The 14,190-nt window shown below is 39.4% G+C and overlaps 1 protein-coding gene across 1 annotated transcript in view; it reads left to right on the plus strand.

Annotated features, from left to right (window-relative positions):
* The window catches only part of XYLB (xylulokinase), a 76,350-nt gene that overhangs the window by 24,395 nt on the left and 37,765 nt on the right, over window positions 1-14,190 (plus strand). Inside the window, exon 15 of the mRNA XM_009897843.2 lies at window positions 804-900. Coding sequence (XP_009896145.2) covers window positions 804-900 — 97 coding nt within the window. The remainder of the gene's footprint in view (window positions 1-803; window positions 901-14,190) is intronic.

Consider the following 14,190-nt stretch of genomic DNA (forward strand, 5'->3'; position numbering starts at 1 on the left):
CCTCCCTTTTTTGGTGTTCTTGTTTTTCTGTTGAGGAATGGATGTTGTTTAAAATCTGGCCTTCTGGGTGGTACTGAGACTCAAGTGCTGTCTTTGATCAATCATGACTCCTAGTCAATGAGACCTCACCTAGGATGAGCAGAGATGATGCTGTCTCGTGTTTGCTGCGTAGCACTGGTCTCTTAAGTGTTTGCTGTTTAAATGAGTGCTTAATCACTTCTACCTGTTTTACAAGTCGTAGAAACTTACTGTAGTGCATGGGAAAACTCTGGGAAAGAGTAATTTTATTTGTAGTTCAGTATTTCCTACTTCTGTTGCCTTTCTTACATTCTGGTGAATAAAAGTACAGAAGATTACAATAATGTAGAAACCAAATAAATTAATGAAATGATTACATGGTTTCACTTTTGTGCAGACAGAAACAGATATAAGCTTTTGTGGCATTTCTTAATGCATCTGAATTTTACCTACTTGCTTTAATTTCATATTTTCGTGCTATTGATTCTGAATCAGCCTTTGGTGCTGGGAAATGCTTAGAGAAAAGTTTACAACTTGCAGTAGAACCTTTTGCCATCATGCATTGATTTCAAGTTTGATGGATTTGCATTCTTTGTCATGAGACTTCATCTCATGTGTATGAGTAAATATCTGGGCCTAGTTGAAAGCAGGCTTCAGGGTGGAGACAAGGATAGTCAACTATAAATGTCTTGTGTTTTTAACCAGTCTCCAGCTTGGCACTATATATTGGCACTGTATATTGTCTGAGGTGCTTGCTATCTTAATATATTCCTTCTTTGATACAGGTTTCTGATTTTCCAAAGGAGGTGGAAATACGAGCATTGGTTGAAGGGCAGTTCATGGCCAAGAGGATTCATGCTGAAAAGCTGGGATATAAAGTCAGTAAGTATGATGAAAAGCTGCAGAACTAATGGCACTAGAGATCAAACTGAAAGAGGAGTCCCAGTAGTAATGTCTGTATTGTGATTCCTGTCCTGCCTGATGGATACACAAAGTGGTATGAATCCAGAATTAGCCTCCTGGAAAAATTTTTGAGAGCGTGTTGAGGGCAAGTGTTTGCAGATATTAACTTTAGGAGGCCCAACAGTTTAATTTTCAGGTGACTTCTTTTTCAAGTATTCTTGCTGTTTCATTGTTCCTGAGCTGCATTTTTAAACAAGAGGTTGAGCTTCCATAGCTTGTTAAGTGAAAGGAAGCCCAGCCTCTGTCGAAAGCACAAGACTGTAACTCAGAAAAACCTGAAATCTGTGTTCAGTTCCTGGGTTTGCTGTAAGCTGGTCACATACCTCATTGCCTCACTTTTCCATTAATAAAGCAGAAGCCCTTTCCCTGTCTTGTGATTTAGAAAGCAAGAGATCTTGCTTCCTAGAATTTATAATAGGAATATTTTTTAGCAGATTGGAACAACAAAGTCAGACAGTATTTTACCTATAGAAATGGGAGCAGATCATTACTAGCTCTGCAATTCTACAAAGGGAATACAGGCAAGTTGATAAATGTTTTACTGGCACCTTATGTCAGTGTGTCTGCCAGTGGCATCTTAAAAAATACTGAATTAACTCATCTTGAGGGTTTTTAACCAATGTCTTACGTTTTAAAATCATATTATTTTTATTGACGTCCCAACCACCTCTTTTACAAGCCGATCCTGACCTTCTCCTTTACAAGCCATTGCTTGACTCCTACCTCCAGGCTTTCATCCATCAGCATGAAGGATATAATTTTTTTTAGTTTTTATTTTAAGAGAGAACTCCAGGAGCTGAGTGCTGAGAGAATATAGAGATACTGAAACAAATCACAAGGCTTGGCAACACTGCCTCATAAATTTACGTTGTAAAAGTTTTCTTGTTATATATTTTCTTAAATACTAGTAACCATATTTATTTGGAGAGGTTATTTATGGAGACCGGCAGAGATTCAAACAGATTGTGTTTAAAATACCTGTTTATCTTTCATTCTTAGATTCTGCTGCACCCAGAGCTTGACTTACGTAGCCTAGAAAGCTCATGGCTGAAGAGAAGTCTTTTGCACTCTGTAAATGTCAGGGGTTAGACAAACACCAGTGTGTGAGAAGAACTGTTTAAGATATCAGACACTTCTGACACAAACAAATGGATAGAAATGATCTGTAAATACATGTAGGTTAAGTAGGATGGTCAAAAAAACCTAACTAGTTTTAGAATGTGGCTTGATAAGCTTTAATTTATTGTTTTGGTTTGGTTTTTTAAATGCTGTCGATGTCTACGGTAAAAAGGAGATGGGTGTGATTGTGTCGTGTGCCTGTAGGTTCTTTGGAACCTTGTATGCTTTTGTTTTGTTGCATCCCAGGGGTCTTTTAGCTATTTGGTAACTAACAGATGAGTTGCTGTGAAAAAGAACTGCTGTACGCCGTGTAGGCTGCGTGCATCTCTCACTTCTCCTTAGTGGTATTATTTACATGTCATATTCTGTTATTTGTGTAGTGATGGCAGGCTTGCATCTGCGTTTGTTGTGTGACAGCTCTGGAAACAGGGTGTGTTCTGAATGTGTTTCAGAGTACGGATGAGCATTGTGGGAATTACTCTGGTACTGCCAGACTTTCTCTTGTTTAATAGCTGCTGGTTTTCAGGCTGCTTTTATGTTTTTAATGTGATTTAAAAGCTTATTTATTTTTTGGATGGAATATAGAGTCAGGACCCTTGTGTTTATTCAATTCCTTTTAGGCCTTGTCTACAAGGGGAATTTACTTTGTTTTTTTTTCCCCAGGAATCAAGCTGATTTACATTCAGAAATATAATCACAGCAGTGTAAATCTTGGCTTTATTGTTGTTGTTTACATCAGTGGGAGAACACAGTAGTAATTGCTCACGAGATCTGGAAAGATACGTGGTGACACATATTAAATTGATCTGTAACAGAAATAGAAGTGACATGGTCAGTCACAACAAATGCTTTGCTGTGGTGTCTTGAGATTTGTGTGGTGCCCTGTCAGTGGTGCAAATGAGTCAGAAACCTAGATAAGAATTTCCCTTGCTCTGGCATGAAGGTGCTGGAAAATCATTTTGGCAGTCACAAACCTGCTTGTCTGTTCTTGGGCCAAATGCAGTTTGGATGACTGTACTCTGAAAAGCAGCGGTGTATGTGGAAGAGAATTGTGTAAAAATAAATAAATACAGATCTGTTAGATGGAGTTCTTGGTTATGCATTGTGAACATGACAAACATTAGATAATCCCTTAGAATTGACTTTCAGTTAATGAATATATTATCTTGCTAGGAGCAGTGTATTTGAAGCCTTGGTCTAGCTAGTGCTGCAGGAACAAGTGCAGTGATGCTGAAAGTGTGCATTTTTTAATGTGAGGTTTTGTTCCAGGTTTGACGTGTCCAGTGCATTATAGATCTTATACCAGTTACAAATAATAGTAGAAAAAAACCCTTAAAGCAGCAATTCAGGTGCTGGTTGTGCTTGCCTACAGGGCAGGCATGTGCCTAGGTTCTATTGTGGCTCATGTGCCAGCAGAGGGCAGAGGATTCTGTCTCATGATTTTCTTCTTTGAGGCTGGGCTGTGTGTGTCAGCCTTGTTCTGAAAATGGCACAGAGTCGCCAGACGATCCTTAGGAGAGAAGTAAAACCTTACATTAATTGTGATTTAAGGGTTTTAAAAGTGTGTGTCACTCTGTTCTAATTGCTCTAATCTTTCTCAATCAGATTTCACGGGAAATCATTCAGTAACACCCTGAATCCTGTTTTGCTTATGTGCTTAAGGGGTAGATAGGGCATTGTGATCTAGAAACAAACAAGTGAAGTTTGGTCCGTCCCTGTTGTTTACATCCTTCGATTCAGAGATGCTTACAGATAAGGTGGAGGTTTGCTGTTCTGCCTTTATTTTCCTAAATTGAGATTGTATCATAAACACCTTCTGGTTTGTCACTTCCTTTGTCTGCTTGCAGCCATTCCCTTTTGAAAGCCAAACTCAAACTGGAGTTCAGAGGCTGGTCATACAGACATGAGTGCTGCAAGGTTTGGGGAAACTCTCTGAAGTCAAAACCATGGTAACTTTATAGAGAAGTGGCAGTGTCTGCAGCTCAGTGACATAAGTGATCACAGCAGCTATAAAGCTGTCAGTGGTTCAGACTGATCTGCCAGTATGTACTTTAATAATCTTGATGATCTCTTCAGAGTTGCTTCTATTTCTGACCAATCCTAAAGTTCATCCTGAAACTGACACTGACTGGTCAATATTGCAGTGGTCTTTGCTTGGACAATGGAGCTGTCCTGGTGAAGACTTAAAAAACTGATTGGTTTTAGGAGCAAAATCCACTTCCCTGCCCACTAATGGGTAAAGTAAATATGACCATGATATATGCTATGTGTCCTGAAGGAAAACTGCACCTACGATGGGGTTCTGCCATTGATCACACATGAGTTAATAGATACTGAAATGACGTGCTGGTCTATAGGGTAGAAACCTTCAGGTCAATGGTAACCTGAGCACTGAGTCTATGCCTAGTGGGTCAGATGTGTGCTAGAGCTGTGATAAATGAACTTTTATTGGGCTGGAGCAACAATTAATAAATCCTTTCTTGTAGGCAGGCTGATTTTTCTGGGGTGGGATCTGTGTTGAAGCTGCTAGCTTTGGACAGGGCTTTCTGTCTTCACATTGTTGTGTCTATCAGTGAGTCCCTAATACTCCAGTTGCCCAGTGTGCTGTTCCTGTCACATTTATACCTTTAGGAATCTGATTCTGCCTCCTAACTGCCATCATCAGAGGGAGGTGAGTAGAAGGTGCCACATTTTACAAGCACAAGCTTTGTCCATAAAATCCCCTGTCTATTACATAATTTATAGTTTCTTACATACATAAATCCATCACTTACAAATAATGTTGGTGCCCTGAATTCTGCTGACTGTACTTAGTGCCTAAGTACTGGCTGGTGTGACACAGATGTGCCTGTGGCTTTGCACTGGTGTAAGAATCAGCCAGGATTTTTTTTCCTTAAGTGCTACATGTTAGTGATGTGTCAAATGTGTGCAGGTACGTCTTTCTGATTAGATAGAATGCACCCCTCTGTCTTCAACACAGCAGCAGCTCTGCAGTGCTAAGGAGCATAGGGAAATGTCAGAGCTTGTTGGGCCTGACTCCTCAGTGGTTAGAGGGGAATCTTAGATTTTGTGAAAAACTTGGTCTAAGACTGCATGAAGGTGAACTCCAAGGTGCCAAATTTCCTCTTTTCTTCAGGTGGTGTTTCTGATGTTCTTTTTCAGCAGGTTAAAGGTAGTAATAAATGTGGCTCTTTGTCTGCAAGGAGGGCAGTCTAATAGAGCAAGGGGAGCTCAGAGAATATCAATTAGTGTAACATGGAGTGGTTATGTTTCATTGTTCATGTTGTCATGAGGAGGCACAGAAACCTGAAGATGAGTTGTGAGGCTGTCACTTCATAGCGAAGTGTTGGTCCCTTGGAGGGTGAAGGAGCAATCTGGTTTGGAAAGGCTAGATGTCACTAGTCCTCAGGACACTCCGAGGATAGCTTTGTATGAGCCCATGAGACAGATTTTTCTGCTGGTGATTGTCTTTGACTGGTTCTGTGACTGTAGTCACCAGAACTTTTAGAAACACTATGATGCTTGTCTGTCAGTCTCCTTTGCCTTCACCACTAAATGTTTTTCTACTCCAGTTATCACAGTGTTTTGGCTGAAATGAGAAACACTGTGAGCAAGGCCATTTTGTAGTTCCATACAGATTAAATTGATGTTTATGCCCTACAGGATTTAAATTTCTTAGAGAAATCAATACTAAAATGTTGTGTTGGCTTCGTGCTTGTCTCATGCTGTTTGCAGCTAAGAGTGCTGATGGTGTTTCAGCACCATGAGTGCGATGGCTTTGTTAAGGGTCTTTTTGCTTCAGTGAGTGGGAACAGTTTAAAAATAATTAGAGGACAGTGCCCTTGATGAGGGGTTGAAGTCCTCTCTTTAAAATCATAGTGAATAGCAGTAATGGTCAGATTGGAACATATATGAATAGTGACAGGGCAGAGTGTACTGCTTGGTATGTGGGACAAACAGACCATAAAAACTCCTTGTTGTTAAAGCTTCAGCCTATATTTTTGAGGGAGGAGTGTTGGCTCAGTAAGTACTTTCAAAGTCATCAAAGGCAGGATCTTCCTCCCAGATAAGCCAGTGATTCTGCTGCAGTGGGCATTTGTATTTTCTGATGAAACTTCAGACTGATAAGAGCACCAGTGTGAGACGGGCAAGACCTTGCCAAGAACTTGACTGTATCCCCCCTTGTTTTCCACACAGCATCAAACTTGTATCACGTAGCGCTGCCTTCTAGGCATGGGCAAGCAAGGCTTGGTTTTAAGCCAGTGATCTGGAGTGAAAGGTTGTTTACCTTATTACCAATTCCATGACCAAATATTTTACAAAAAAGGGCTTTTTATTATTAGTTGGCTCAGGAGAGTAAAAGCCTTAGATAAAATGCCTCAGAAGGAAATGACCTAATGTGCTATAAGGAAGCTGCTTACGTGCTCTAGACATTTTCATGCAGTGGCTATTGTCTTGCTTTTATTTTGTTATATTGTTGTTATACATATACAGGAAACACAATGAAGACAGAAAATCTGAAGAGTTAATAAAAAGATTGGAAAGGGTACTATCTGTCTGTCTTTCTGACACAATGATAAAATGTTGTCGTCGTTTGAACAATTGCTTTTAGTGTTTGGTCAGCAAAAGACCAAATATGTAAATGGTTCAGTTCCTGTGCCCTGATGTTAGGAGAGACTGTGACTCATTCAGTGGATGTACTGTTCAAGCAGTATTCAGAAAAAGAGCCAAGCTGTCAGTTGGCTGGTTTTGTAGGAGCTTTGTAGATCTCTAAAAGCTGGGGACTTGGAGATCAGTTGGGTTATCTAATAAATCTTTTATCGCTTATTTTTTGAGACTGATCTGCAGTTTTAAATCCAATCAGATTAGCAGGGGAATGACATGATTGCAGTCTCTAAGTACTTTCTTGGGGAAAGGATACTTGATAGTATAGGACTCTTGAGCCTTACAGACAGCAGCATTATGGTTCAATAACTGGAAGTTGAAAGTAAGCAAGCCTCAAATCACAAGTAAAGTGCAGATTTTTAACAGAAAGTGAAATCAAACAGCACAGCAATTGACATTGGTGTAGTGAATTCTTTGCACTGGCAGTTTTATTTACTCTTTCTTAAAAACAGGTGCTCTGGTCCAAAGAGATGATTTATGTTATGGAAGGGTGAGTTCAAAGGATCAGAGTGGTCCATTCTGTCTCAAACAGGTGGGAATCTGTAAGAGATGCCATTGCGAGGAAGCTCATGTGATTCACGACTCTATATACAGTGCTTTGTATGAATCATTTATACCAATAGCAGCTGCTGGTATTACTCTAAATGAGGCCCTGTTCTGATGATCATTCTGCTTGTAAAATACTACATTTACCTTAGCTGACACTTAGTGAAATGTTACATATTTGTTACATTTAACCTTTTTTTTCCTGTGTCTTCCTGTATTTTCATGTTTGTTGCTCAAATGTGACAAGCCTGTTAGTGACCTCTAATCAGCTCTCCCAAGATTGCCTAGTCCCTCCAGCTGTCTTTCCTTTTTTTTTTCATGGTTTAAGGTTAATCAGCTTCTCTCACACATCTCATGTTATGCATCAGTTCTGAGCACTGAGTGTCTCAATGCTTTCAGCTGCATCAACCCACAATTGAGTCTTTTCATTGTTAACAGGAGTTCTGCTAGGTAAGTCATTATTTCCCTTCTCTGTTTGCCTGCACAGACAGTGATTTGTAGCTGCAGTTGTTTGTTGCATGAGATTTTGCCTTTGAAATAGATTATTGCCTAAGTTTTTAAAAAAATAGTTTTGAATACCTAAAGCTTTGGTTGCATCCAGACTTGATTTTTTTCAGAGGACAGGCATTCAGTGCTTACTCAGATTACCTCAAGTCAAAACCCAGCATTTCTTGTTGAAGTGAAAACCAAGCAGAAGTTAACAAGTGTGGACAAGGAGAATTTTGCATTCTACTTCTTTCATGCCTGAAGAAAATTTAAGTTACAGGATTTATTTGGGCAGCTTTGTGGTTTTTTGCTTGTTTGTTTCGTTTGCTTGCTTTTCTTTTTGTTTTGTTTCTTCCTTATTTCTGGCCTGTGATTTTCAGGAAAGCACATGAAAGGTATTCCCCCCCCACCCTTGCCTTTAAAATACAATGTTATTTATCCTGTATGTGGTGTGTCTAACTTAGGCACTGGTAAAGGTGTGTGTGCTGTATGTAAAATGACAGGTCTCAGCCCCAAGACTTTCACAGTGTCAGTACAGTCCAAGTGTAAAGGGTGGCAAAGGATGGGATGTTCATGAAAAATAAGCATCAAGCGCGGTTATGTACTTCTAAAATTCTTTCTCTGATGTGAGCAAGAACAGAAATTTTGTAGCTTTGCACTTGTTGGCTGGAATTTGGGATCAGTGACAGGACTGATCTGAAGAAGAAAAATCGGATGTGTGGAAGAGTGAGATTAGAGCATCCACAGAATTAAGTCCCTTAATGATATGGTAGGTGACATGAAATTCCTGATCCCAGCTTCTGAACAGTGATACCGTTTGTCTCTTTGATGTTGAAAAAGCTAGACTTGACAGTCTCTTACAGTGGCCTCCAGCTCATCAGTGCTATACTTCTCCTAGTTCAGAAATCTAAAGAATGGATGAAAGAACACAAAAAATTTGCTTGAATCTGAAATTATTGTTTTCCAGCTGCACTTATGTTGATTGTACAGCATCAGACAGACTTAAAATAAGACTAAACTCTTGAGTACCCGCTGAGCATTGTGCATCCATTACTACTCAAGTAGAGAGCGAGTTTAAAAACAGCCACTTCTCTCCCACTTCTGTTAGTTTTAAAGTATTTGTCTTCCATTTGACAATATTTGAAACTTAATGAGAAATTTCAAGGAAGCTGGAAATTTGGAATTAAAAGTAGATGTATATACATACAAGCAAAGGGTGGGTTCTTCATGGTTTTGTTTCTGATAGTGTATCCAAGTGAAATAGTTCTTTTCAGGGTATGTCTGCTGCAGATAACTGCACTTGTCCATCTTTATCTGAAATGTTACTAGAGTGTTGGTTTAACTCTTAGCATTTCTCCTCTGGGTGTGCCCATCTCAGTGGGTTCTTCTGCAGTGCATGATTGTTAAATGTTTTCAGAACTTCTGGTGGATGAAAGTTCACTTAGCTCCTACCTGTAGAAATTGGCAAGAAAGATTTAGAAATCTTTCTAAAGTACAGATCAGTGTGCTTCTGTATTTCCACTTTTGCAGTAAGTGAAAGGTATGTCTGGAGAGGAGTCTGAATGAACTGAATGCTCAGTCTTAAAAGTTCCACTAGAAGGTGTTTGGTGTGTGAAAACACGTAATGTTGAATTCTGCTTTACAAAGCAGTAGTATTAGCAAAGGTAACAACACTAAACAATGTATACCCATTACAGAAGCAGTATTAAGTGCTGGTGGTGTTTCAGACAACAAATGAACTGATTTAGGAGTATGTTCAGTTTCCCTAGCCTAAAGTTGGTAACGAAAGTTTCCATTATAGAGAGCAGCTTTCTTCAGGGTGTTCTCATGTATTGTTTTCAACAGGTTAAGACCACTTTTGTTTAATTTTGAATATAGGCCTTTTCTGGTAGAGTGTTTTGGATCCTAGAGGTATTCATGTGCTGAATGAAGCTCTGGGGGCTCAGTTCCAGCACATCCTTGAATGCCTTCTCTGTGTTCCCAGGACTGAGTCACTCAGTCCCTTCCCTTTCCATTGCTGGGATCTCTTACTGAACAGGTAAATGTCAATATTTATGGGTACATAGCAATTTCCATGTGTGCATTCCAAGAAACAATTATAGAAAGCTGGAGGACTCTCAGCATTGTTACAAATCAACAAAGTATTTCAGTCCTCTCAGTGGCCAATTTAAAACACAGAAAACAGAAGAAAACAATGTTGTATATCAGTCTGTGCAGTAACAGCCCTGTGAAGTAGCATTGGAATGAGGGTGGCCACTGGTCAGAGAATTGGAAGGATTTTGAAGTATATTTTTAAAAGCATTCACTCTCTTGATTCAGGGTGCTCTTGATCTTTTTCCTCTGTGTTTATTCTGGTCAAAAATGAACTTTCTGTTATTTTGAAGTAGTTCTAATTATAATGGTAATACAAATGTACAAGTGGAGAGCTGCTTGAGTAATCTCTTCAAATTAAGTGCACTTCTAGTTAAATGACTTAAGTTTACCTACAAGTGAACACTTGTGCTGCAAAGGAAGTGACACAAAGCTGTGTATTTCATACTTAATTTTGTCTGCGAAGGTAAAAGCCTGGTGCCCACTGAAATGCAGTGAACATCTGATACCATTGTTTTAAGCATGATGCATTAGAATTAAAAATTGCTGGCATATCTATTTGAAAAGGTGAAATTGTGTTTTTAAGTAAATTGCAATTATTGAGGACCTAGTGGCTCAGTGTTTATTTATGTCCTTTAAATGCCTTTTTTATTAATTACTTAAAGGTATTAAGCTTGGCTGACTACAGAGCTGTGATACAGGTTAATGCAAATTTTAGGTGTTGTCTAGGTTGTTACTTACAAGCCTAATCACTGCAAGGGCATTCCTGTTGATTTCAGTGTTGCCAGTTGCATGAATAAGGGTTAATCAAGAGATCCAGGACTATAACCCTAATTTTGAACATTTGTTATATGCTTGAAAATGAGCTAGATAGCTCCTCAGATGCTAAACTGAGAGAGTGAGCGCTCTACTTTAGAGGGGCCTCAGTTTAACTTCTTGCGTATAGAATAGAATAGAATCGAATCAATAAGGTTGGAAAAGACCTCAAAGATCAAGTCCAACCTGCCACCACAGACCTCATGACTAACTAAACCATGGCACCAAGTGTCACATCCAGTCCCCTCTGGAACACCTCCAGGGACAGTGACTCCATCACCTCCCTGGGCAGCACATTCCAATGGCTAACAACTCTCTCTGTGAAGAACTTTCTCCTCACCTCAAGCCTAAACTTCCCCTGGCGTGGCTTGAGACTGTGTCCTCTTCTTCTGGTGCTGGTTGCCTGCCTCCTCTTTATGGATCTGTCCTGATGGTAGGTCCATCAGCTGCACATTCCAGGAGATAACAAAGGTATAAAGATGTTGAGGCCTGAGGTAGGATATGTTGTATTCTACCACTTAAAACACGAATGTTTTATGTGTTGAAGTTTTTATTTATGCACACTTTCTCACTCTCTCTCTCTCTCTCTGCATATATAAATACATGTATAATAAAGACAGCTTCTCTATATCATTTAGAGGAAGAGAGGCAAGATTGGAGATTCACAGAAACCTTTTGGTTATTGTAACTGACATATTTCTGAAATGAGTTCTTTTCATGTGAGTAGCTGCTCATTGTGCAAGTAGCTGCTCATGTGCAAGTGACTGCTACACGTGGAGATGCAGAAAATGTCTTGTGAAACTCTTGTGGCTTGAGCAACTCATGTGTGTGATGGTTTGGAGCAATACCACAAGTGTATGGGAAGAGTGATCTAATGGAGAGTGTATGCTTAAGAGCTCCACATAAAAGGCTCAAAGAGCAATTATCTAAGTTAAATGCAGTGTTTTTAAAACAGCTTCATCCATTTTCCTGTCATTTTTGGTTCTTTTTCTCTAAATAACTCTAATGTATATTAATTAATTGCTTGAAATAATACCAATAAATCTAACAAGGTTTGTCTAAAGCTTGACTGCACAGAGGAAACTTCATGTTTGTTTCGGTGGTGAGAGAAAAGAAATCATTTACTGAGAATAAGAAAGCTAATATTAATTTAGATGGAACTTAATGAAATCTTTAATGGCTTTTTGAAATTGTTTTATTTTCCTTAGATTTTAATTTGAATTAAATCATTACTATTGTTAAATTAGTTAAACACTAAATTAAGAAATGCAAATGAAGTGAGCCCAAAATCCAATGTGGTTATTGTTTTTATTGATATATGTAGACTAGTGGTGTGGATCAAATTCCAATTATATCTGATCTGTTATTTTCAGTACAAGTTCCTGACTCTTCATTAAGTGTAAAACATTAGATTAAATGCCTTGCTTTATAAGAGCTTGGAGAATACCAGTGTTAGAATAAACCTCTGGCTGCTTTTTCCTCTTTGTTTGAGCTGTTGGCACTGTGTATAACGCAGGCTTCGAGGCTTTCTTGTTTAAAGTTTTAAAATCCTGCCCAGCTGTGATCATCAGAGAAAGATAAATGTAAACTTTAGGTAGTGTAGTCACAGGAGGCCCAGGAATGAGGGAGAGTTGCTAAAGGCAACTCCATTACATACATGAGTTCACCTGAATAAATGTTCAGTGGCTTCTGCTATGCTAACTTTGAATACTAGTAGCTAGCGAGGAAAATGCTTGTTTCACATAATACATCTCCCTGTATGATTAAAACATCCAAAATAAATGAAGCATGGCTTCAAATATCAGAATGAGATTATTCCAAGTTGTTCTTTACCCTTTGGTTTATGCTTTTATAAAACACTGTATCCTAAGCTGACTGAAATCAGTAGAAGTCTAGGTAGGAAGGAGGGAAATGTATGTGCCATTTGAGCTTGTCTGCTTTGTGCACAGCCAAGGTACTCATCTGTGCAAAAGCTCCTTTATCATTTTTATGCTGGTTTTTTCCTCAGAAGCCATTCAGGAAGGTGAAATTGAGCAGACTGGCTGCCAGAGCTGCCCATAACTACTCTGTGGCAGTCCTAGGTGAAGAGAGGACACTGTAACTGAGGGCACACCTTTGGCCAAGCCAGGCACACATGGTAATACCATGTTCATGAGCTGTGTCTGGTTTATGCCTGTGGTGCTGCATGGCTCTGGATAATATGGTAGGGTTTCTCTAACATTCTTCAGAGCTCCTGTTTGAGCTGCTAGAGGAATTGTAATAGTGTGTAGTGTGGAAGAACTTGCCTGTCTGGTTGAGGTCCCATGCAGGTTGCTGGTACAGTAGTATAAAATACTTTCAGCTCAGCATGCTCCTTCAGTTTCTTCTAGTGGTGTCAAGGCATGTGTCCAGCAGAAGCTGATGAGCTGCCTCTGCTCTTGCTGCACTGCCTTTACAGCAGGGTGTGGAGAGAAAACATGAGACCTCAACACTGTTTAACAGCATTCAGAAGGCACTGTTGGACTTCAGTGAGGAATCAATGCAGGTGGGATGCTGATGGACCAGTGGTGACAGCTGATGTTTACAGCTGTTGCCTTGGTTTCACTCATTTCACTCTATGTGTGTATGTTTTGTTTTTTTCTCTCAGTGTATGAGTAGTGCTAGTAGCTTCAGAATCATCAAGTAAAACTGATTCATCTTTAGTCAATGGTTAACCTTCTTCTGGCAGGATACCTGTCAGAGTCGATGTGATGGAAGATTGTGAGGTAGTTACTGTTCTGTTTTACCCTAATGCAGTGAGCATAGCTAGTATATCTCAAGTGCTAGCTGGCTTTGGGAGATGGGATTCCAATGCTGGGGTTAAGTCATCTGCAATGTTTTTGTCTATGGGGCACAACAGGCTGTTTTCAGGTGGCTAAAGTGTTTTGCAGGCTATGACTCAGCTCTGGCAATCAAGACAAGTATCAATGAAAGCAGAGGTGTTACGAATATAGAGGATAAATACTGCTGGATTAGAATATAAATCTTAATCAGGATTAAGCCACAGCAAATATGTACCTATGGAGCAGAATGTGCTGCATGAATAGGAAGCAAGCTAGATAAACACTTCTTGAGCTGAAGTGCAGTATTTCTTCCTCTTCCTTTTAGCCAAATCCCTTTTGTATTTCCACACTTTAACTGCTTCCTGACCTAGTGCACTCATGCATGAAAAGACCAAGTGCTTCTAGGTTGTCTAGTATATTAGTCTTGAGAAGGATTCAAAGCATTTAAAGCTTCTGAAACTGTTTAAATTACATAGGTGTCCTACTATTCTGGTTTTAGTGGCAGAAATTATTTTACCTTGGGACACATTTAGTTCCATAAGTATCCATGGGGTTACATAAATAGAAATACAAGTGCTTCCCTGACCTGTCAGGTTAGTGGCACTTCTTCCTTCACACTCAAGTGTAAGCCTTCTAGAGTCTTTAGCAAAAAATAAGTACAAGTTTGCTATATTCTTTTACTTGG

The sequence above is a fragment of the Dryobates pubescens genome, chromosome 21 (genome assembly GCF_014839835.1).
Source record: "Dryobates pubescens isolate bDryPub1 chromosome 21, bDryPub1.pri, whole genome shotgun sequence".
Lineage (NCBI taxonomy): Eukaryota > Metazoa > Chordata > Aves > Piciformes > Picidae > Dryobates > Dryobates pubescens.